This window comes from Crocuta crocuta, unplaced genomic scaffold, assembly GCF_008692635.1.
Source record: "Crocuta crocuta isolate KB4526 unplaced genomic scaffold, BGI_CrCroc_1.0 scaffold646, whole genome shotgun sequence".
Taxonomy (NCBI): domain Eukaryota; kingdom Metazoa; phylum Chordata; class Mammalia; order Carnivora; family Hyaenidae; genus Crocuta; species Crocuta crocuta.
The window spans coordinates 1613671-1637116 of NW_027530851.1; the positions used below are offsets into that span (position 1 = coordinate 1613671).

A 23446-nucleotide genomic window follows, 5' to 3' on the forward strand; every position below is an offset into this window, starting at 1 on the left:
TGTGTATACTTAGATAGTTTGAACTTTGGTTTTAATGTAACAGACCTACCTATAAAGAACCATGGACATTTCAGATCAGGTAAGGAATACTACTTTATGACTAAAGCACATATACTTAGTTACAATTACATATACTTAGTTACATATACTGAGTTACAATGAAGTTTTTTCTTTTCTCTTTTGCAGATTAATGACACCAGTGAGTGAGATCAGATTTGTCCACAAGGAGATGGGTATAATACCAAGCTGGGGCGGTAGTACCCGCCTAGTTGAAATAATCGGCAGTAGACAGGCTCTCAAAGTGTTAAGTGGGGCCCTCAAACTGGATCCAAAAAAAGCTTTAAACATAGGAATGGTTGATGAGGTCTTGCAGTCTTCAGGTGAAACTGAATGTCTAGAAGAGGCACAAGAGTGGCTAAAGCAGTTTATCAAAGGGCCACCAGAAGTAATTAGAGCTTTGAAAAAATCTGTTTCTTCAGGCAAAGAGCTTTGTTTCGAGGAGGCATTACAGAATGAAAGAGATCTCTTAGGGACAGTTTGGGGTGGAACTGCAAATAAAGAGGCTCTTGCTAGGAGAGGAAAATTTAATAAATGATTTTTAAGAATATGATGTACTATAAGAAGAACTCCAATAAATATTTGTAGAATTAAATTACTAAATAGGAATACCAGGCTGCACTTAGCATTTAATAATTTTTTGAATATTTGAACTCACTGACCTAGTTTTCAGCATATTTGGGTAATTATCAAGTAATCTAGAATATTTGCCTAAAATATACAACACTTTTGGCTTAAAATGATCAATTACCATAGTTTTAGTTTGTAACAAAAGACCAGTTTTTAAAAGGAAAAACCTCTCCACAGAACCTATTCCTGGGTTATTTTTCATGGTCTCTGTTCTGTCTTACCTGGAGATAATTTACAAAAATAACTTAATGAAATATGCACTAAAGAACAAAAGTGGAAGAGGGATCAGGGAACAGGCTAACAAGGGGTATCATTTTCTTCTGCTTTAAGCAGTGGTAATAGGTAAAGAATTGGGGAGAGGTACTTGGGTGACTCAGTTAGTGAAGCATGCTACTGTTGATCTTGGAATTGTTGAGTTTGAGCCCCACGTTGGGTGTAGACATTACTTAAAAAAATAAAATAATGTTTAGAAAGAACTGGAGGGGTGCCTGGTGGTTGAGCATCCGACTCTTGATTTCAGCTCAGGTCATGATCTCATAGTTCTTGAGATTGAGCCCCACATCAGGGGCTGTCCACACATAGCCTGCTTGGATTCTTTCTCACTCTCTCAAAATAAATAAACTTAAAAAAAGTTCTTCTTTTAAATAAAAATGCATCTTACTACCCTATAAAGTTTGGAGCCTTCTTTGATAGTTTAGTAATTAGTTTTCTATTTTAAATAATCTACTAAACAACTGTAACTATCATGTGGAAAGTCTACTGACTCTACAAAACTGGCCATTCATTTGTATGCCATGGGATTTCTGAACTAGTAGTAAGTACTACTGTTTAGTTTACACGGTAGTAAAATTTAACTTTGCATCACATTTCCTGACATCAAAAGGATTCATGCATTATGTAACATACATTTGCATTTTATATCAGATTTCTAGTTTTTTCTGAAAAGTAGCTAACCTTTCCTTGAACTAGCTGTATTCTGAAAGTACATTTGATAAAAAAGCACAACTCACTTTTATGATCTCAGTGACATAGGCTTTAAAAAACATAGAAGTCAAAGAATGAAGTCCCAGTTCTAACCTATCACGAGATAAAAGATAGTTTCAAAGTAGTGACACTTTTTATTTGCTATTGTAACATTCAATTCACACTTGAAAAAATATTAAAAATAACTTGCATAGGCTTCAACATGATCCTACTGTTTTGAGTTAAAATATATTAAGACAAACTCACACTCCCTTTCAGAACCCAATTCTGGATTACCAAGTTAACCCAGGACTTGCTGTCTTGCCACAGGTTCTGCTTTTTGTGTGAAGTGAATTTGTGTCTACTAATGCTGTTTACAAATAAGCCTCTCATTTAATCTATTAGTGTCAGGCCACTAATGAAGGCTGGCAAGGAAAATCCAAAACATGTATGGTCTCTACTACCAGTCATGTAAGAAATTTAAGTTCTTGGGCTTTTGGTTTATTCCCATACATACTTGTTCCATGTAATTGCTTGTAGATTCTGTTTAAATATTCCTTATGAATAAATCAAACTTTTCTGAATATTCCTTATGAATAAATTAAACTTCTCTGAGCAGATGACTAAGCTGAATAACCACCACTTCAAACCATCACCTGTTTATTAACCTTAGGCCACAAATGTCAAAATGTTTCCATCCTCTTTCCAGACTCAAACAACAGACAAATTATTTTTGATAAACTCTAGTATTTATTAAATTATAAATTCTGTAATCAAAAAGAAAAATGCAGATCAAGAGAAACCTCAAACTACAAGGACTAGACAGCAAAGCCTATGGGAAACACCATGAAGTATGTTACAGACAAGATTCTGAAACATAAGTTATTAACTGTTTTCTTTACATTTCCATTTCAGTAACTTTACTATTTCATAGTTGTTATTCATCTATTTTAAAATCCCAAATTCACTTCTATTCTCATTATTACGCTTCCCGTTCATACTGATAAACAGACATCTCATAGGTGCCAAATTTTAGTAATGGTTTTACGTCAATCCATGCAGGAAAATAAGACACAGTGCAAGAGTAAGATGAGGACTGTTAATGCACAGATAATACACACACACTGGCCAAAGAACTGAAGAAATTTTAAAAAACTATAAAATAAACAGACCTCAAGAAAACTGGGTTATTACTAAACAACTCTCAACTATTAACGCCCGAGTTCCTTATATTAAATAAATTCCTCAACAGAGACATGTTAGACATTTTTATTACAGGTCTGTCCTCCCCATACCCCTTCCCACCCCAACTCCCAAAATACACTACTAGGGATGCGTATAATGTTATGTGGGCAGAAATTTACAGATAACCATCTTAACCTTGAGCATGGAGCTGAAGATGTTTTTGTTTAAACTTCAGTTACTGTGCACTGTCCATCGGGCCTTCTAGATCTGACACCAGCACTCACTGTTCCACCCCCTGCTACTGATAGATCAGTTCCTGATCGATCAGATACTGTCTGATTTGCATTAGGAACCAAAAGTCTCTGTTGGGTCAAGGAGTGTTGTGCAACAAGCGCAGATACATCCTCACTATCGCTACTGGCATCTGATTCGGTTTCTTCAATGGAGGTGTCTGGTGCTGGTACCCTGCCTGAAGATGGTGATTCATGATCTTCTTCTCCTTCCCCCCTATGACTCCTTTCAGCTATGCCGTCTCCACTGAGTTGTAAATGAGCAAAAGAGTCTTCCAGAGAAGTGCTTGCATCAGGGGATGGAGTTGTAGGGCTTGTTAACTGACCATCTACTGATGTTAGGGGCCTTACAGAAGACACTAGAGGCTGAACAGAAGCTCCACTCTGTGCTGATATACTGTCCGCTCCATCTGCAGAGCTCTCTCTTGCTAGGTTTACAGTATTAGTGTCACAGTCCAGCCTAAGTCCGGCTACTCCCTTCTTTGGTATATCTATTATATCCCGCTTAATCTTCCTGCGACGTCCATGTTCATTTCTCCTGTATTGAACCATATTTTCAAGATCAGCAACATACAGAAACCCAGCAATTAACATTTCAGTGCTCTTTTTACCTTTGGAAAATGCATCTTCCAACTCTCTACTAGTGCGCTCATCATATTGCCACCACCCATTTCTTCCTTCGTAATACCATGCATATTCACCGTTTCCTCTGCTTGCCGCCTTGAGTTCTTCTGGTGACAATAAGGTTGGCTTGTCAAGGAAATCTTCGGGAATTTCTTGTCGACAGAGGGCACATCGCTTTCCAAGCCATGAAGCTCCCTTTACGCACAGATAGCAGAAAACATGCTTACAAGGCAGACTGACTGGATGAACACATGTTTGCAGGCAAATGGCACATTCAGGGACAGTTAGAGAAGGTGCAGTATTAGAACAGGATTCATTTGCTTTCCTGTTCGTAGGAAGCATGTTTATTGAGTGATCAATCTCACCACAGCCAGCCATCCTAAGAAAATGAGAGAAAATACATGTAATATTAAAATTGTGTTTCAACTCTTCCTATTGTAATTCAGCTCAGAAAAACACTTATTAAGCAACTATTGTATATGTGTACTACGTACTAGACAATAAGGAACAAAACTGAAAGAAAAAAAATCTGTGTAGAAAAATCTTTTTGATTTTATTAGATTAATTTTTACTCTGGGGGAGGCATGAGGCACACAAATAAATGTTAAGCCAAAAATTAAAAAAAAATACAACTGAAGTATAGATTTTAAATAAATATACCATTTCTATTCAATCACAAAACTTATGAGATATAAGTAAATGCAAAAACTTAAAAATGTACATTCCATTCTAGACTGACTTTTCCAATCAGTGTAGAAAACAGACACAGAAAATGGCTAAAAGTAATTTAGATTACAATTACAGAATGTGACAATTTTGTAGTCCTTTACAATATTACTGATAATTTTGGAAATGCTGCCATAGGTTATACTTTTGGTACCTGACAAGTAGACCATATGAAATTAAGATTAAACCTGAAATCCTACAACTTCTCTACTCCTGTATATTTTAAAAACACTGGTTAAACCAGTTATTTCATTCCTCTTCCATGAAACATTCTTCTTGTGATGGCCTTTCCTTGTTGCCTTTTTCTAAACCGTTATTTTCTTCTTGCTTACTCTTTAAAGATGATCTCATCTACACCCATGGCTTCAACTGCTACTTATAAACAAATGACTCAGAAATTGGTATCACAGTCCAGGTCTCTACTTTCAGCCCTAGATCTAGATTTCTAATTGTCTATTTTAGAATTCTTCCTGGATGTTTTGAGGGCAAAAAAAAAACCTGAACACATAATCTGTTTCTTCCTTATTTACTCCCTAAAAGCTCCCCACTCCTGATGACACCATTATTCACCTGCTTTGTTAGGCCAGAAATCCATCACTGAAACTACCCTTATCCAACTCTTCTCATCCAAAACATCCTACTCTCCCGAATCCATCTACTATCCATTTCTACCCTTCCCTAACCATCAGGTAAACACTTTACTGAATTATTGAATATGCCTTTTAATTGGTCCAGGCTTACCTCTTTTGCTTAAAAAGCTGATTTTTAGGATAAAGACCAGGATCTATGTGCAATGGTCCTGACCCCACCACCCCACCAGCCTCATCTATTAAACTTCTCCCTGATCAGGCTACTCCCTCCAATAAAAGTATTTTTCTTTATATGAACGTTTCTTCATTTCCTGCCTCCCATATCCCCCATGGACAAATTACTACCCATCTTATACCCCTCTTGAGAAACCCTCCATGACTAGGTCAAATCATCCTATTTTTTTAACTTCTTACTGCCACGTATTTCTCATTCCTAGCACTTACCAGAATTGCAATGTTACGTTTATGTGTGTGATTATTTTGTTAATGTCACCCTTCCCCCGTAAGTAGGTAAGCTTTTTAAAGGCAGGAAGCAAGTCACTTTTGGTTCATCTCTGTGTTCTCATAAAAGACCTGGCAGATAGAGAACACTCAACTATTAGCTAAGAAAATGAATATGTTTTATTTTAAACATTATAAAACATGTTTTTGAGTTTTATTTTACTTTAAATAATATTAAATTAAACCATTGGAATTGATAAACTTTTTTTAAAGCATTTACTTGTATATACCTTGGGAATGTATAAAAATTCTGTTAGTGAACTTAAAAATCAGTGCTGAAGCAGCATACTGAAAACTATAATGAAAAATTGCAGATGGCCAAGGAAAAAGGGTAACTTGAATTAAGGCAGCTGTTATACAATGAAACCAATCCTACATAAGAACTCTAAAAACCAAAGTCTCTCTCTCCCTTATTTTGTACTCTTCAGCACTCAGTTAACCCTGTAGTCTAAATTTCATAACCTACAAATCAGTTTATAAAAATTAGATAAGAATAGCTTAAAAAAACAAAAACACCTCACAAAACACTTTAGTAAGTGTTCACTAAAGCTTCATTCACTAAAGCTCCATAAACGTTACAAACATGTAAAGCCAAGATTTGAGAAAATGACACGAATATTGTTACCCTGAAGCAGAAGATGGAAAAAAAAGGGACAAGATTTGTCAGACTGGATGTATTGGGCTTAAATAATGACATAAGATTTGTTAATTTCTGCTTTATTCAGATGAACATCTATTTAAAAACTATTATAGCCCATATGTAATGCTGAATATTGATGGATCTAAAGAAACACACCTACTTTGTTAAATAAGGAAACATTCATGCAAGCAAGCAGTAATCACAATATGGCCTAATTCTTGCAGTAAAGTGTTAGATACATATTAAAGGTAATGAGAGACAGATAAGAAGATGGACATAGTCTAGAAAGTTTGGAGTGCAGAGGAGTAGAAGAGATTAAAGGCAGAGACATGTGCATAGTACTGAGTCTAACCATCGAAGAGTAAGAGATGAAGCTGTAAAAGTAATCAGAAGCCAAACATGAAAATCTTTTTGTGCTCTGCTAAGGAAACTTCTGATTTGATTTTACCCCATAGTACGAGGAAACCAGATATTTCAAAGAGGGGAGAAAATGACAGAGGGAGTAGACCACTAATACGTAAAAAGAGAAATAGAGATAAAAGATCTCAGAGATTGGCAACTATTAATTAACTGCTGCTTAAAATGAGTGACAATCTCTCTCTACCATTTGATTGTGTTTTAAACAAGGAATATTTCAAATTTAATCACCATTAAGGATCTGTTTTTTTCCGAGATCAAGCATTCAAAAATGGGCACAGCAGTTGCAAAAGGGGTAGTCAGTAAAAATGTTTATGCTCATCAAAACCTGAAAAAACAATGCTCTTAGACTTTTATCACAGCCTATCTGTCCAACAATCCATTCTTTTTCTGCATCCTTGGTTCCTCAATAGGCAAGGTTCAAAATGATAGCAAGTTGTTGAAAGGACTGTACTTAAATAGAAAAGGACGCAACATACAAACGTAATGGAAAAAAATGATCACTATGAAATATTTGATTTCCAAACTTTTTTTCAACCTTTAATTGCATTTCCAATCAACTCCTTTACCAGAAACTCTAGTTTACATAAACTATTAAGTACAACTTTTTCCCAACCTATGGTAAATTCTACCAAATATGAACTTTTCATATGTATTAGGCACTTATAGAAGCTTCAAAGTATTTTGAGATAAACTCTCACCTTCAAAGACCTTGTAACTGAAGAATCTAAGTTTTAAGTGAAAGCACCTGCTTAACTGGTCAATTAATGCTCCTCACCCATTTCCCCTAAAAAGAACTGGCTGTTCTTTATTAGGCTCTCCACAACTCATGTGTTTCTTAAATACAAAATATCTTAGTACTTCCCAAAGTAGTGAGAGACAGGGTACCACATATTTCAATTTACATTTGGCAAAAGAATGAGAATACTTTTATCTGCTCCAGGTAACTTTACATTTTGGTTAAGAGTCTACATACATTAGTTTCAATTCTGCCAAATATAAGCTGCACCTAATGTAACTATAATAGGTTTTTTAAAAAATCACACACTCATACCATGCTTCTGGGTCTTCAGCTTTCTCATTAGTAAAATGGGGATAATTCATGTTCAACCCAAATTATGGTAAATACATTAAATGAAAATGTAAAGCCATATTTGAAAGCCTCTTCTTTAATTCATCAGGTCCTATTGCTACATTTAAATATCAGTATAATTTTTTGGTAACAAAAAGAATTAAAATTAGCTATAGAATGGGAGAACAATTAATATGTATATTCTTATTCCCTTTCAATTTAGGTTAAAAAAATTAGTTGTCAGTGAAATTCTTTTTCAAAATTTTTTAATGTTTATTTTTGAGAGAGGCAGAGAGAGAGAGAAAGAAAGACAGAATGAGTGGAGTAGGGATAGAGATAGAGGGAGACTAAGAATCCTAAGCAGGATCCAGGCTCTGAGCCGTCAGCACAGAGCCCAATGTGGGGCTTGAACTCACAAACTGTGAGATCATAACCTGAGCCAAAGCCAGACACTTAACTAAGCTACCCAGGCGCCCCAGTTGTCGGTGAAATTCTTGAAATTTTTAAAAATTTCCATTATTTATTTAAAGCTCCAATTAAGAAAGAGAAAATAGGGGTGTCTGGATGGCTCAGTCTGTTGAGCATCCAATTCTTGATTTTGGCTCAGGTTATGATTTCATGGTTTATGGGAACAAGTCCAGTGTCGGGCTCGGGTCTGTAAGATTCTCTCTCCTTCTGCTTATCCCCTGCTCATGCACATGCAGGCTTTCTCTCAAAACAACCAAAAAATGGAGAAATGGGCAAATACTCATCACCACTCAGGGAAAAAAAGTACATATTCTTGGAGACATGAAATGAATAAACACCCAAATAAAACCTGTAGGAAAAGCAGACAGAAGGGCCAACCACAGAAAGTTGGAGTATTCCAATATTTACAAGTGAGGAAAAAGAATCTACAAAAGATGTTAAGAAATGGTCAGAGAGAGAGATGGAGAATAAAAAGACACCACTACCACAAAAGCCACAAGGGAGACATTTGCAAAACACAAGGGTTAAGCAAGGAGAGGACTTAAAAAAAAGTTAACTATTAAACTCACGATATATTTCTACTTTTATAGTGAAATGTATGGTGCAAAAGTTGTGAGCACAACACACAATTAGTTATTTTGATTTCCCAAAGACTATCAAGCCTCCTATCAACTACTTTTTACTCAGTCAAGACAAATTTCTTTCCCCTACTCCCCCAAAGACTCTTAAACAACTTTCTCCAATCTCTTAAGAAATGACCTAGATTCCTTTATTAAGAAATTAGGGGGGTGCTTGAGTGGCTCAGTCGGTTAGGCGTCCGACTTCGGCTCAGGTCATGATCTCACAGTTCATGGGTTCAAGCGCTGCACTGGGCTCTGTGCTGACAGCCACCTCAGAGCATGGAGACTGTTTTGGATTCTGTGTCTCGCTCTCTCTCTCTCAGAAATAAAAGCATTAAAAAAGAAAAAAAAGAAATTAGGTAAGAGTGAATCCTTTCAGTTTATTTTTATCTTCACTCTACCTTATCATCATTCTTCTTGGCTCAGGATGAGGTATGATTAGTTGTGTTCAAAGTTAACTCCTCAACTTCTGCTGTTAGTACCATCCCAATTCCCTCAAAGTTTTGGTTAATATTTTCTATCCTTAAACTTCAAAATCAACTACATGCTTAGTTTAATGGTCTCTTCTAGTTTCAATGTGTTTGATTCCACTGCATGGAATGATATGACCAACTATTTTTCTAAGACTTTATAGACTATTCATTTCCATGATGGTAGTCTCTCCCAATACTCCTTTCTGTTTCATTGTTATTCTATCTTCTCTAGATGCCTTTAAGTACCAGAATCTAGGTGGATGGCTCCATTTTCCCACTACATTGTGTCTAAACCATCTACTTAATATTTCAAAATTACATATATATATACCACCATGATCCTCGAAATCTAATATCCAGAACCATTCCAATTATATTTCCAATTTGTATTAAAAAAAATCTACTTCAATCTTCTCCAAGGACCTCATATCAAACATGGCTAAAACTAAAGTTATCTGCTCACCTATACCTGCATCTTTTTATCTTGGACAAAACTTAAGAGCCATCCTTAATGCTCCCTTATTGCTTGGCCACTTCTCTTCTCCATGACTGAAACTTCTTTAGAATGTGTCCTGTTCAAATGCAAACTGGTGCAACCACTCTGGAGAACAGTATGGAGGCTTCTCAAAAACTAAAAATAGAACTGTCCTACACTCCAGCAACCGCACTATTAGGGGTTTACACAAAGTATACAAAAATACATATTTGAAGGGTTACATGCCCTACAATGTTTATAGTAGCATAGCAGCATTATCATCAGTAGCTAAACTACTAAAAGCCATCACTATGTCCATCAAGTGATGAAAAGATAAGGAAGGTGTGTTGTACATATACATACAACAAAATATTACTCAGCCATCAAAAAGAATGACATCTTGCCATTTGCAATGACATGGTTGGAGCTAGAATGTATTATGCTAAGCAACGTAAGTCAATCAGAGAAAGACATGCCATATGATTTCACTCCTGTGTGGAATTTAAGTAAACAAAACATATGAACATATGGGAAAGTTGGGGGAGAGAGGAGAGAGGGAAACAAACCACAAGAGACTCTTAACGATAGAGAACAAACTGAGGTAGGTAAGTAGGAGATGAACTATATGGGTGATGGGTATTAAGGAGGGCCCTTGTTGTGATGAGCACTGGGTGTTGTATGTAAGTGATCAATCTCTTCCTGAAACCAACAGTGCACTGTGTATTAACTAAAATTATATACTTAAAAAAATGTGTCCCTTTCATTCCCAAAGCTTGTAACCCTAATTCTGGCCTGTTGGACACGCTTTTGTACAAAATACTAACCTCTCAAGTGGCCTCTCTGACTTCAGTCCTTTCTCCTCATCTTTTCTCAATCATGTCAAATTAGTCTTCTCTCCAATCTTCAATAATTGTCTACTGCCTACATAATCGAATACAAATTCCTAAGCACTGGCTTTCAAGTACACTGACATAGCCTTTAGAGTAAAACAGACTTAGTTAAAATCCTGGCTCCATCATCTATTCTCACTACACTAATCTAGAAGAGCATTTCCCAAACTTTTCCACAAAAGTAAGAATTAGCTGGTGAGTTTGTGTATATCTGAGTTAAAGTCCAAAAATTTGTGTGTTTAACAAGGACTCCAGGAGATAAGTCTCAGAGAAATTTGGAAAACACTGGGCTATGGTAAAGGACTTCATCTCTCTAATTCTGTGTCTTCACCAATAAATGAGCTACTACCATTTTTCACAATGATTAAATTCAATAATCCAAATAAAATACCCAGCACTGGGTATTGCTAAGTGCCTAGCAATACAGTAGGTACTAAATAAACAGTCACTCCTATTACTAACTTTGAAGCTTCTTTCTCCCCACCCCACTTTGCTACATAGGATTGCTTCCTGACTCTCCTAAGATGTCCTGATATTTGGGCAACTGTGCCTCTCCCTCATTTCCTTGGCTTGAAAAATACTTCCTAATTTTCTCAGTTTGTTAAAATTCTATTTATTTATTTTTTAAACATTTTTTATAATTTATTTTTGAGACAGAGACAGAACATGAGCAGGGGAGGGGCAGAGAGAGAGGGAGACACAGAATCGAAAACAGGCTCCAAGTTCTGAGCTGCCAGCACAGGACCCAATGTGGGGCTCGAACCCACGAACCGCAAGATCATGTCCTGAGCAGAAGTTGGATGTTTAACCGACTGAAACACCCAGGTGCCTCTCTATTTAGTTTTTAAGAGCAAGACAAAAGTTCTTTTGCTCGCTCTGAGCCCTTCAGGTGGACTAAATCCACTGAGTTCCACAAGCATTTCATTGTTACCTCAATATGGCATTTTCCCCACTGTTTAATTAATAATTATAAATGTGTCTCACTTACTAGACCATAGTCTAGTTCCTTGATGGCCAGCACCTACAATATTTGACCTACAATATTAAAAAATATATACGTATATATACACATAACATGAACAGGATTAAGTAAGAGATAAAGAAAGATATAAAAGATGAGCAAACATTTCTAATACATCTTTATAAACAAATGTCTTGCAATATTAGCAAGTGACGCCAAATGTCAGAGGATCACAACTGAGCCAAAAGTTCTCTCTTACTCTCTCGCTTCAGGATTGTGGGTGATCATCTCTCATGCTTGGTCTCAGGCTGCAGTGTTTGGCAGAAATAAGTGACTTTTCAGAGCATTAGAAGGTGCCCACAACTAGCACTAGTGTATTTTTTTTGTCACTTAAAGCATCTACGGGCAGTCCTTTGCTTTTCCATACACAAGTAAGCTTAGGAATGCTTTGCTTCATTGTAGGTCAGGCTGCCTGCAGATATAAACCCTCTCCTCTGCTGCCCAATTGCCAGTTACATTAAATACAGTATATGACAAGAGTATATTAATACTGTCCTGTAAAAAAGTTTCCACTGAGCAAATAGATAGCAGTGATTCCATTAGTGACAGTGAAAGTCTTCCTATACAATAATCCTTCTCTCTTATCTCCCTCACAACAGCCACGAAAGTTGGGTTAATTTACTTTTCTTTATATTTTGTATTTTCTTTATTATTTTGTATTATATTACAGTATGTGATCATTTTTATATGAATATTTTTAGGTTGTGGAACCAATCATCTTGAGTTTCCATTATATCTTGTCGGGAAATTCGCTTTGATATACAAGTGCTTTGGATTACAAACATGTTTCCAGAACGAATTATGCTCACACACCAAGGTTTTATACTGTACTATGTAAAGAAAAAGTAGAAGCTAAAAGACCTGGAGATCTTTCCAAATTTTTTAGCATTCTATAAGCAAATTAATTTGTCTTCAGTTTCATTCACTTTTATAGAAATTTTTCCTGATGAGATTTCTGGATATCTACATCAGCAATAATTTAATGAGAAATGAACTCAATAAAATCTGTAAAAGTCAATACAGAATGCTCCTTTTGTATAATTAGAACTAAATATGACATATACCTGGCTTATTGCATTTTATTAGTCCATTTAATTTCCTACATCCTTGGGAAAAACCACAATGCCATACTTACATTTCTATTACAGATCCCACAGTTGTCTGTCACAAAAATAAAAGACCATCTTCACCAGCAGTCAAACAGTTTGTAGTATTTTCTCTTCCACTGCTGGTTCATTCTGTGCTGCAAGAGAAATTATTTCATCAACTTCTATACAGACTAATTAAGATCAATAAAATTAGTCAATTATGTATGATCCTTTAACAAAATTTAGTGGCAAATTTTATCTTAAAAATTAAAAAATTCAAAACAAGTATCCTTGCTTTTACCACTGCTATTCAACATAGCATTGAAAGTGCTAGATAGAGCAATTAAGACTAGAGAAAGATATGAAACACAAACATATTGGTATGAAAGAAGTAAAATTATTTCTATTTGCACAGATAGTAAAACTATCTCTATTTTCTATATAGAAAGTCCCAAATCCCAAAGAATCCTCAAGAAAACTAGTAGAGTTAATAAAAATTCAGCAAAGTTGCAGGTTACAACTTCAATATACAAGTCAGCTGTGTTTCTGTATCTAGCAGTCAACATTCCAAAAAGGAAATCAAGAAAGCATTTTACAAAATGCTCAAGACTTCCATTTACAATAGCATCTAAAAGAATAAAATGCCTCAGCATCAACTTACCCAAGGAGGGGAAAGATGTGTACATACACTGATGACTATAAACACTGCAGAAAGAAATTAAAGGAGCTAAATAAACGGAAAGACAACCATTAATGGATCGGAAGACTGAAGATGACAATACTACTCAAACTGATCTACAGATTCAACATAATTAAAAAAAATTTTTTAAATGTTTGTTTATTTTTGAGAGAGAAAGCGAACAGGGAGGTGCAGAGAGAGATGGAGACACAGAATCCAAAGCAAGCTCCAGGATCTTCTGAGCTGTCAGTACAGAGCCCAATGAGGGGCTCGAATTAATGGACTGAGAGATCATGACCCAAGCCAAAGTCAGACACTTAACTGACTGAGCCACCCAGGCGTCCAGAGATTCAACATAATTCTTATGGAAATTCCAACAGTCTTTTTTGCAGAAAAGGAAAAGACTATCCTCAAATTTCTATGAAATTGTGAGGGGCCTAAAATAAACCCAAAACAATCTTAAAAAAGAACAAAGCTGGAGAACTCACATATGCCAATTTCAAAACTTATTACAAAGCTAACAGTAACCAAGTCAATGTGGTATTGGCATAAGAACAGGCAAATATACTAGTAGAAGAGGCAGTCCAAAAATAAACCCATACTTCTATGGCTAATTTTTTAAAAAATTTTAATGTTTCTTTTTGAGAGAGAGAGAGACAGAGTGTGAACAGGTGAGGTGCAGAGAGATGGGGAAACACAGAATCTGAAGCAGACTCAAGGCTCTGAGCTGTCAGCACAGAGCCCGATGCGGGGTTCAAACTCACAGACCCCAAGATCACGACCTGAGCCAAAGTCATATGCTTAACTGATGGAGCTACCCAGGCACCACTATGGCTAACAGATTTTTAAAATGAGGTGCCAAGTCCATTCAATGGGGGAAAGAACAGTCTCTTCAACAAATGCTAGGACAAGTGATTTACCATACACAAAAGAAGTTAGACCCTACTTCACACCATATACAAAAACTGACTCAAAATGGACCAACCACCTAAATATAAGAGGTGAAACCATATAACCCTTAGAAAAAAATAGAGAGGTATATCTCTATGACCTTGGGTTTGATAATAGGTTCCTGGATATGAATGACACCAAAAGCATGAGAAAAAAAATTAAATAAATAAAAGATAAATTGTGGACTTCATCAAAATTAAAACTTTTGGGCATCCAAGTACATTGTCAAACAAGTTAAAATTCAACCTACAGAATGGGAGAGAATCTTTACAAATCATATACTGATAATATCCACAATATATAAAAGAATGCCTATGACTCAACAAAGACAAAAATTTTTTAATGGACAAAAGACTTGAATAGACATTTCATCAAAGAATATGGAAATGGCCAATAAATACATGAAAAGATGCTCAACATTAGTAGTTATTAGGGAAATGTAAATCAAAACCACACGTATTGCCACTTCATAGGTATTAGGATGGCTATACATTTTTTAAAAAAGGAAAATAATAAACATTGGTGAGACTGTGAAGAAACTGGAACCCTTGTACACTGTTGATGGGAATGGAAAATAGCGCAGCCACCGGGAAGTCTGGTAGTTCCTCAAAAAAGTTAAGCAGAATCACCATATAATTCGGCAATTCCACTCTCAGGTATATACCCCAAAGAATTGAAAACAGGGACTGAAACACGTACCTGTACACCAATGCTCACTGCAGAATTATTCACAAAAGTCAAAAGCTGGACACAATCCAAGTGCCCAATAACAGAAGAATGGATTAACAAAATGTGGTACATAAATACAGTAGGATATTATTCAGCCACAGAAAGAAATAAAGTTCTCATACATACTATAACATGGATAAGCCTTGAAAATATTATGTTAAGTGAAATAAGCCAGACACAAAAGAACAAATATTATGATTCCACTAATATGAAATACAGAAATTAGGCAAATTCAGACAGAGAAAGTAGAGAAGCAATTACCAGGGACTACAAAGAGGGGAAAATGGAGAGTTATTGCTTAACAGATATAGAATTTGTTTGAAAAGATGAAAAAGTTGTGGAAATATATAGTGGTGATGGCTGTACAACACTGTAAATATAATTAATGACACGGACTTGTACACTGAATAGTGGTTAAGATGGGGAATTTTATGTTATTTTACCACAATGACTTTTTTTATTTTTTTAAAGGGAAACAAGTTCTATACAGACAAAAAAGTTCATATGGAATTTTTCCATAGCCACTACCTTTCTCCAGGGAAGTAGTGTGTGAAGAGACTAGACCATCACATTAACCAGGACCTCCTGCTGCTTCTATGTATATCCAACTTTACAAACATTAAGCCAAACTTCTCTCAACATGACTCTTATCCAGGAAATCCAGGAGAAACAAAACATCATCTCAGCTATATCCTCTTTCTTCTCATTTAGTATGCACTCATTCCACTTCACAATACCCAGTGCAGGAGGCACATCGTACTACACAGAACTCAGAATCAAGTATACATGATGACTAAAGAGTTATGTAAGCCTCACAGCAAAGAACTGAATTCTTTCAGTTCCATGTGCCTTTCACAGTATAGAGGGGTTTAAGTGTTTAAAGATAAACATTTTTAATACATAGCCTTTATGTTATTACAAGCCACCTTATCTCACCAAATATTTAACAGAACAAACAATAATCTGTTTCAGAACCAGAAGATTTTCAACTGACTAAAAAAAAAAGAGTTCTTAAATTTCCTGACTTTTTGTTTTAGAGACTTTGGAAAACTTGGGTCTTTACATTAAATGGACTCCATTTCCTTGATCACCACTGCCACCCCCCAGCCCTTTCACTTTACTTTCCAGATGCCTACAACTTTCATGACACTGCAGGAGACTCCATGTCTCTTGAAGGCTACTCAAAACAGAAACTGCCCATTTTCATGCACAGGACAGGAGGAAACATTCTAACATCATTACCCTTAACGAAAACATTATCTCTTTTAAGGCTTTACCATTGACTATATAATCCGCTAACAGCTGCTCTCCTTAACCTTTAAGGCACTGACTTAATTTTCACTGTTCATCATCCTCTTTGACAGTAGACATGGATGGCATCAGGAATTTCAGCTCAAGTGACAGTGATGCAGGTAGTTCATCAAATACAATTTGAGAAACACTGTTCTGTTTTCAAATCCTAAAATCCTAGATTCAATTAACTTCACTTCCCTGTACCTCCAGCAACAAAATATGATGTATACATTTGGAATTGGAGGCCATCTAAACTGCTGCCTCTCTAAAACCTTAATGTCACTCTCAGGTCACAAACTCGGGTCCTCCCAGCTAACTTATGCACTCATTCCCACACCTGTTTGTTTTTTTAATGATTTATTTTTGAGAGAGAGAGAGAGAGAGAGAGAGAGAGAGAGAGAGAAGGCAGTGTGAGCAGAGGAGGGTCAAAGAGAGAGGGAGATACAGAATCCAAAGACAGGCTCCACTCTCTTGAGTTGGCTGTCAGCACAGAGCCTGACGCGGGGCTCGAACCCAGGAATCGTGAGATCATGACCTGAGCTGAAATCGGACACTTAACCAACTGAGCCAACCAGGTGCCCCACACCTGTTTTTTAATTTCACAAGGACCTCCAATTTCTTGCCAGCCTCTTTTTCTTTATCCAGGTTCCAGTCTCATTTTCTTTCCTGCCATTCTGGAGCCCAACCATTTTTGCTTCTTTATTAACAGAATCCTTGGCTCTCTCACATCTGTCTCTCAACTACCCATTCTCCACAAACCCCTTTTCTGCATGAATCTTAAAGTGACATCTCAGCTTCCATGCTTTAACCAACAAATGCTGATGGAGAAAAACAGAAAACTCTTTTTTCTCATCCTCTATCCAAGCAACTACACCAAATTCTGTCAACTTTTATCCTAAACACCTTCAGAATTATCTACTCTCTTGCCATTGCTAGTGCCCTGGTTTAAATCTGTATTATCTCTCACTTGAACGACTGTTAGCCTGATTATCTTGCTTCAGTAACACCCCTCAAATGTATTCACTAAGCCTTTGAGTGATATACTAAAAAGGCAAAATGGGCTCCCATACTGGCTCTCCCACCAATCCCATAAAGGCAAAGGTCCTAAGACAGCATTCAAAGGCTTTAATGACTGGAAACCTAAACCTCTCTACAGAGAGATCTTACTTAGATCTCACCACCACTCTCACAGATTAATAGTTATACCAAATTATTCATACTTCTCTAAACCTCCCTTTGTAGTTCTGTACTTCCTCCTCTGGTATAATCTATCTACTTTATAGCTTATGAATGCTACTATACCACTTTCCTGACTACCTCCCAAAAATTGTTCCCTCCACAATATTTTGTACATTCTTCTATTACTGAACTTATCAATAAATACACTGAAATTACTTGTTTGCTTTTGGCTGTTCTATTAAACCATGAATCTCCTAATGATAAAGACTGTTTTCTATCTCTGAGTGGCTAATAATCTGCCAATCAGTTTTTGTTGACTTGAAGTGATTATTTCTTGGATGAAGGAAAAACTTCCTAAAATAACTGTTGAGAGAAATAAAATGTTGAAAAACTAAATTCATGTAACACAACATTTGACTTCTGTGGACAAGGCACCCAGCCACAAAACAATATAAAGATACCCAAGTTCTAATCATTTCTTTCAAGGACTTAAAATAAAATATAACAGACAGGAGTCACATTTATAAATTTAAGATTCAAGCCATCTTTATCTTTTGCCAAACACATCATTTACCTAGGCTTTGTTCACTGTCAATCTCCAGAATGAAGATAAAAACCCAAGAATAAAACCAGTTTCAGTAAATCTTTCAAGCTACAGTGACTTTTCCAATTCCTATATTCCATGGATAATTTTCCAAGTGGACTCTAAATGAATAATGGTTGCGGGAAGGAAAATAAAATAAAATCTATGTAGTATTAAAATCTATGTAGTATTCTAGATCCTAGCCATGCAAACTGTATCCCCAACCAACTACACTAGCATTTAACTGGGAGTCTCTTACAAATGAAAAATCTGGAGCCCCATTCCATACCTAAAGAATCAGATCTCCAGGTGGTTCATATGCATACTAAGGTTCATGAAGCTCTAGATATCCTCAAAACAATCCTCTGAGATATGACTATACCCATTTTATAAGTGAGACCCAAGGTCGTTAGAACTTAATACCAAGTCACAAAGCTATCAATACTGGAGAGATGCAATTCATACCCAAGTGTACCTTTAAAAAAACATTTTCTTCAGAGTACTGTATCTCAGAGAAAAGGTCTAGAATAGCATAGATAACACTGTTAGTTAACAGAATATGATGCAAGCTGTATTTGTATAATTTCAAATTTTCTATTAGCTAAATTAAGAACAATAAAAGGAAACACAGAATTCATTTAAATGTTTGATTTAACCCAATGTATTTAAAACATTACCATTTCCACATGTATTCAATATAAAGAAATTATTAATGTGTTTTTTACATTCTTATGTGTGTATATACTCTTTTTAATTTGGTGCATATTTTAAACTTCTAGCACAGCTCAAACTAGCCATGTATCAAGTGCCCAAAAGCTCCATGGGGCTAGTGACTACCATAATTAGGCAATGCCTATTTAGAATGTTTTGCATATTAACAATTTTTAAAACTACAAAGCTGGAAATTTACTACCAGAATTGGTGAATAAAGTAAATGAACTCCATGTTAGTTTATATACACCTTTGGTGATAGAGATAAAAAGAAAAATTACATATTTTGTTGTCATCAAAATGGACTGGTTTCAGTGATACCAATTCTGATCCAAACTGATCCATCCACTATTAACCTCTGAGAATTACAATGCCAAGCGGGCACAACATAGGGCATAGCATGTAATATTCAGAATATGTGTAGTAGTCCTAAGAAAACTACATTTGAAACCAAATGTAGGGTTTTAAAATGAGGGGCGGGGAGGCTTTTACTTTCAATTAAAGATGTAAGATTGAATAGTGGAATTCTAACTATATGCCAGAATTAACTTGGTAAACATAAATAATTCAAACATACAGAATTCCTACTGCAATGAATGATTTGTAAATTATATGCCAAACAATATAATTTATGAATTACTATAGTAAAACTTACAACAATATTTTGATATGTAAATATCAATTAGTTAATGGGTTAAGGTTCTTTCTTTAGGTGAAAATTTATACAGAAAAGAACTATTAGGAAGAAAACATAAAGGAGAAAAGATTTGGAACTATGTTACATATTCTCACCTCTTAACAATTCTGGAAAAAAAAGTGACACTAAATTTAAAAATATATGAATTTAGAAATTGTGTGAATTTAAATTATTTACCTACTCAAACAACAAGTGAATAAGTATAACTGAAAATGAAGTAATACCATACTATTTATAATTTGTGACCACTCAACAAATTCACACTCCTTATTTATATATGCTGTGATATTCTCTGAAAATATTTTAGGATTAATTACAATTCCATTGTGTCAAGTCAGTCACAAAGTAAAAAAAGAAAAAAAAAAACATTTTCCCCACATGATAGATTCAAATAAATGATTATCTTTTTAAATAACTAATCAAAGAAAAAGATAAGCACATTAACTGTATTTGGTATTTTAACCAAATTATAAAGATTTAAAGGCTTCCTGTATTTTTCCAATTACTAACAGCTAATGTTTAATAAAAGTTTTTACTCTTTTTTATGCAAAATACACAAAACAGGAAATGTTCTATATAAAAGCTAACAGTGACAGAAAAAAACACTTAAAACCTTCCAATTTTCAGTATACAAATTTACAAAAAAAGGAAAAAACAGCAAAAACCAGTAAAAGAAGAAATAAAGTGAAAATTTAGTAGCTACATCTTCATATTTTTTAAGAAAGAGTCTCAAACTGAGAGAGGTAACTAAATGCCCTAATGTTTCCATTTTTAGCTTTCCCTCTCATCGCCTGCTAAAACTGAGCTTACAGAAAGCACAGGTCATACAGGGAAACAAAAGTCTTCTGTCAAAACCCATTTCATCTAAATGAGGGCTAATACTTGACACTACACTATTTTAAAGATTTATTTCTCTTATTGTTAAGCACTTCCCTTTAAACATTACTGAAGGACAATCCATGACCTTCACAATCTTCACATTCAAGTATTCAATTTTTATATCCCTCCCCAATCAAATGTAGGCTTTGTATTTTAATTTAAACAAAACATAAAATGTGAATGTGAACAAATGTTATTTTAATCTTACCAAGCAAAAGCTTCATAGCCTGCAGCCATTTTGTAAGTGAAAAAGGCAGTGTTGCTAATTATATGTGTGACCTTGGTCAAGTCATTTCACCCTACGCTATTATTTCTGTAATTCTAAATACTTTAACAGACATTTAACAACAGGCTTTATTTTAATTAATCCAGAAGGTAATAAGCCACAAACACTCAACAGCCCATAAATAAGCACAAGTGGCTGCAGCAGGAGGTTAATAAAGTGGTTTTCATACCCACAAAGATTATTCCTAATCCAGCCTGTTTAACAAATGCAGGCTCCTTAGACACAACCAGGTACCAAGCAGGGGGGATGGAAAAAATGGTCAGCACCCTCTGTTACACATACTGGAAAATAAAATCAAATATTCAGCTGACAATGTGTCAAGGCATTTCATGATAGTAAATGGTTAATACATAAAATAATATTCTCTAAATACATTAATACTGTGTAAAGAAAATAACTGAATACAACCTTCTTCTTTTATTCTGTCAAAAAATCATTTCCGGATCTTTAAAAGCAAATCTTTCCTATTTTAACATTTCACATTGGTGGAAACTGAAACAAATACTTTACCAGTGGATACTTGTCTCCTAAAAAGAAAAAACGCCATTTCCTTTTTCTTCCTCCTAATGACTAGCTATTTGGAAAAATAGTTTCCTTGGTTATTATAATTCTACCAAATTTTTAACAACCAGTAAGTAACAAAAACCTTCAAATATTTACTACTATTTTCATTTTGCCCACAACTAACATTGGCCATTTTAAACATAAATTCTAAATCAAAGAGCAGGCGTAACAAAATGCTCCAATTTAAGATACACAAGGCTAAAATAAACAAGGCTTTCACTTTCCTGGTTTTCTCTTTAAAAAGAGAGTTACTTGACCTATTTTCATGTGTTTTTAGAAACTCGGACACTCAAGACAGTATTTCTTGGTCACGAAAACAGCAAAGCCAACATTACAAGTCCTGTTATTTCTGTGGGTCGTTTTCTTCACGTGTCCTATGTTCCACGTCTTTTTAAGACTCTAAATATAGATTCATTTGCTTAAAGATAAAAAATCTTAAGTCCTCCAATTTCTGTAATTACACACCGCTTTCAATGCCAATGTTATACTTTCACATCCTATTTAAAAAGTACACACACTGGAAGGGAGGGAGTGAGCCGATGCACCTGAAATGTCAAGCTCAAAGACAACGCTTTTTCTATCATTTCTTGGTTTTCTTCTTCCGTCATTTCCACCCTGTCCCAATATTACAAAAACATTACTTAAACAAATGTAAGTACTTTCGAAACTTTAAAAGTGTCACTAAAATGGCACTCAGGTAAGGAAAAATTAAAAAAACATACGAAATGGTTAACAAGAGAAAGCTCCTGTTGCCAAAATGTTATGTGTAAACTGAAAACAATTCTGCAGCCTTCTCTAGACGCCTACGGAAAATAAAATAGCGACAATGGAAGACCCCTACTCTTTTAGACGGGTTAGGGGGTAGAGAGAGAACTCGCACCCAGCAACCAGTAGAACAAAGCAACAGCCTCCGTTTTAAGATGCCTGGAGGTTTTCTGGGTTTTTTTTGTTTGTTTGTTTGTTTTTGTTTTTGACTTCACGGGTATCAAGAGATCTCTTCATTGTTCTGATGCTTTAACAATCATCAAAACAATGACGCCTATGCAGCACTGGGTTTAACCAGGGCAAGGTGGAGGGAATGCTCTTCCTATTAGGCAAGACCCAGACGCTGAGCAGGAGAGAGGGAAAAGGAAGCAGCAAAAGACACTCCGGAAAAAGACAAAATGCAGGGACTCTACGCCCCAGCTGCGATTTGACCCAGGGCCAGGGAAGAGGCCTCCACACGGGAAACAGGGAGCAGTAAACCCTCCAAACAACATCGCCGCCCCCAAATCCCGAGGCCAGAAAGTCCCTGCGTAGAGGCCTGACACCGCCGCCAAGGGGAGAGGACAGCGACCTGGCTGCCACCGAAGGCCGAGACGAGGACCCCGGCGGAAGAGGCTGCGCAGTAATGGCCGCTGCTCCGCCTCTCGCACCCGGACCGTGACCAGCTCTGGGCCGTCGTCCTGGGCAGAGGCTGCGGCGGCCGCGGACAACGCAGCGCCCGTCACAGTCTTCTTGCCTGCGACAGCAGCCTAGGTGGGGGCGGCGGGAAGGGCTAAACGGCTCCATCCCGCCTGGGTGCAGACCCGCGACCGCGCCGGCCCAAGGGCGTCCACCTACGTACCCGCCCCTGACCCCAGCGCCGCCGCCCCTCTCAGGCCCTGAGCGCAGGGCCGACCCGGAGCGCGACGCGGCTGGAGGTGACGCCGCAAGCCTTTACGCCTCCTCGGGTTAGGATCCCGCAGTGGCTGACTTTCACCCTTCCCCGCCAGGACTTCACCCTGACTCCCACCTCTCTAGCCACAGCCGCGGCCGTCTCGCAGTCTTTTCTCTTCGGCCTCGGAGCCCGCAGCGGCCGGGAACGCGCGCGGCCGTCACGTGACCGCCCGTCGCGTCGCGGGGGCGGGGCCGCGCAGGGCGGAAGTAGCGCCTGGCTCCAGGGACTCGTTCCCCTCTCGCTGCGCCCTGCTTCCCCACGACTCAAGTCCGGAGCGAGCGGTTGGGTACCTGCTTTTTCTTGCCTTTGGAGACCTGCAGTTTCACTGCCTTGGTCGTTCTAACTGCTTTGTATTGTACTTTACGTGTAGTGCGGAAGATTGAAAGAATGCAGATCCACCAGAGGTCTGGCGCCGAGGAAGTAAGATGCATGTGGGACCGGCAGGTGGTGCTCTTCAGAAACTCCT

At 36.8% G+C, this 23446-nt stretch overlaps 2 protein-coding genes across 5 annotated transcripts in view; one reads left to right on the plus strand and one right to left on the minus strand.

Moving 5' to 3' along the window:
• The window catches only part of ECHDC1 (ethylmalonyl-CoA decarboxylase 1), a 48301-nt gene extending 46067 nt beyond the window's left edge, over positions 1–2234 (plus strand). For both annotated transcript variants that reach the window (XM_077769431.1, XM_077769430.1), the window contains exon 6: positions 187–2234. In XM_077769431.1, the coding sequence (XP_077625557.1) occupies positions 187–595 (409 nt within the window). In that variant the 3' untranslated portion in view covers positions 596–2234. The remainder of the gene's footprint in view (positions 1–186) is intronic.
• A 143-nt stretch (positions 2235–2377) lies between these two features.
• On the minus strand, positions 2378–23141 carry RNF146 (ring finger protein 146). Of its 3 annotated transcripts, none has more exons than XM_077769426.1 (3): positions 23056–23141; positions 12778–12885; positions 2378–4128 (listed from the first exon to the last, which is right to left on the minus strand). In XM_077769426.1, coding segments are annotated over exons 2-3 (1071 nt in total). In that variant the 5' UTR covers positions 12780–12885; positions 23056–23141; the 3' UTR covers positions 2378–3059. The 3 variants fall into 3 exon arrangements, with proteins under 3 accessions (XP_077625552.1, XP_077625555.1, XP_077625553.1); XM_077769429.1 differs by having other exon boundaries at positions 12778–12880; positions 23056–23117; XM_077769427.1 differs by lacking the exon at positions 23056–23141 and adding an exon at positions 22888–22974.
• Positions 23142–23446: the final 305 nt, after the last annotated feature.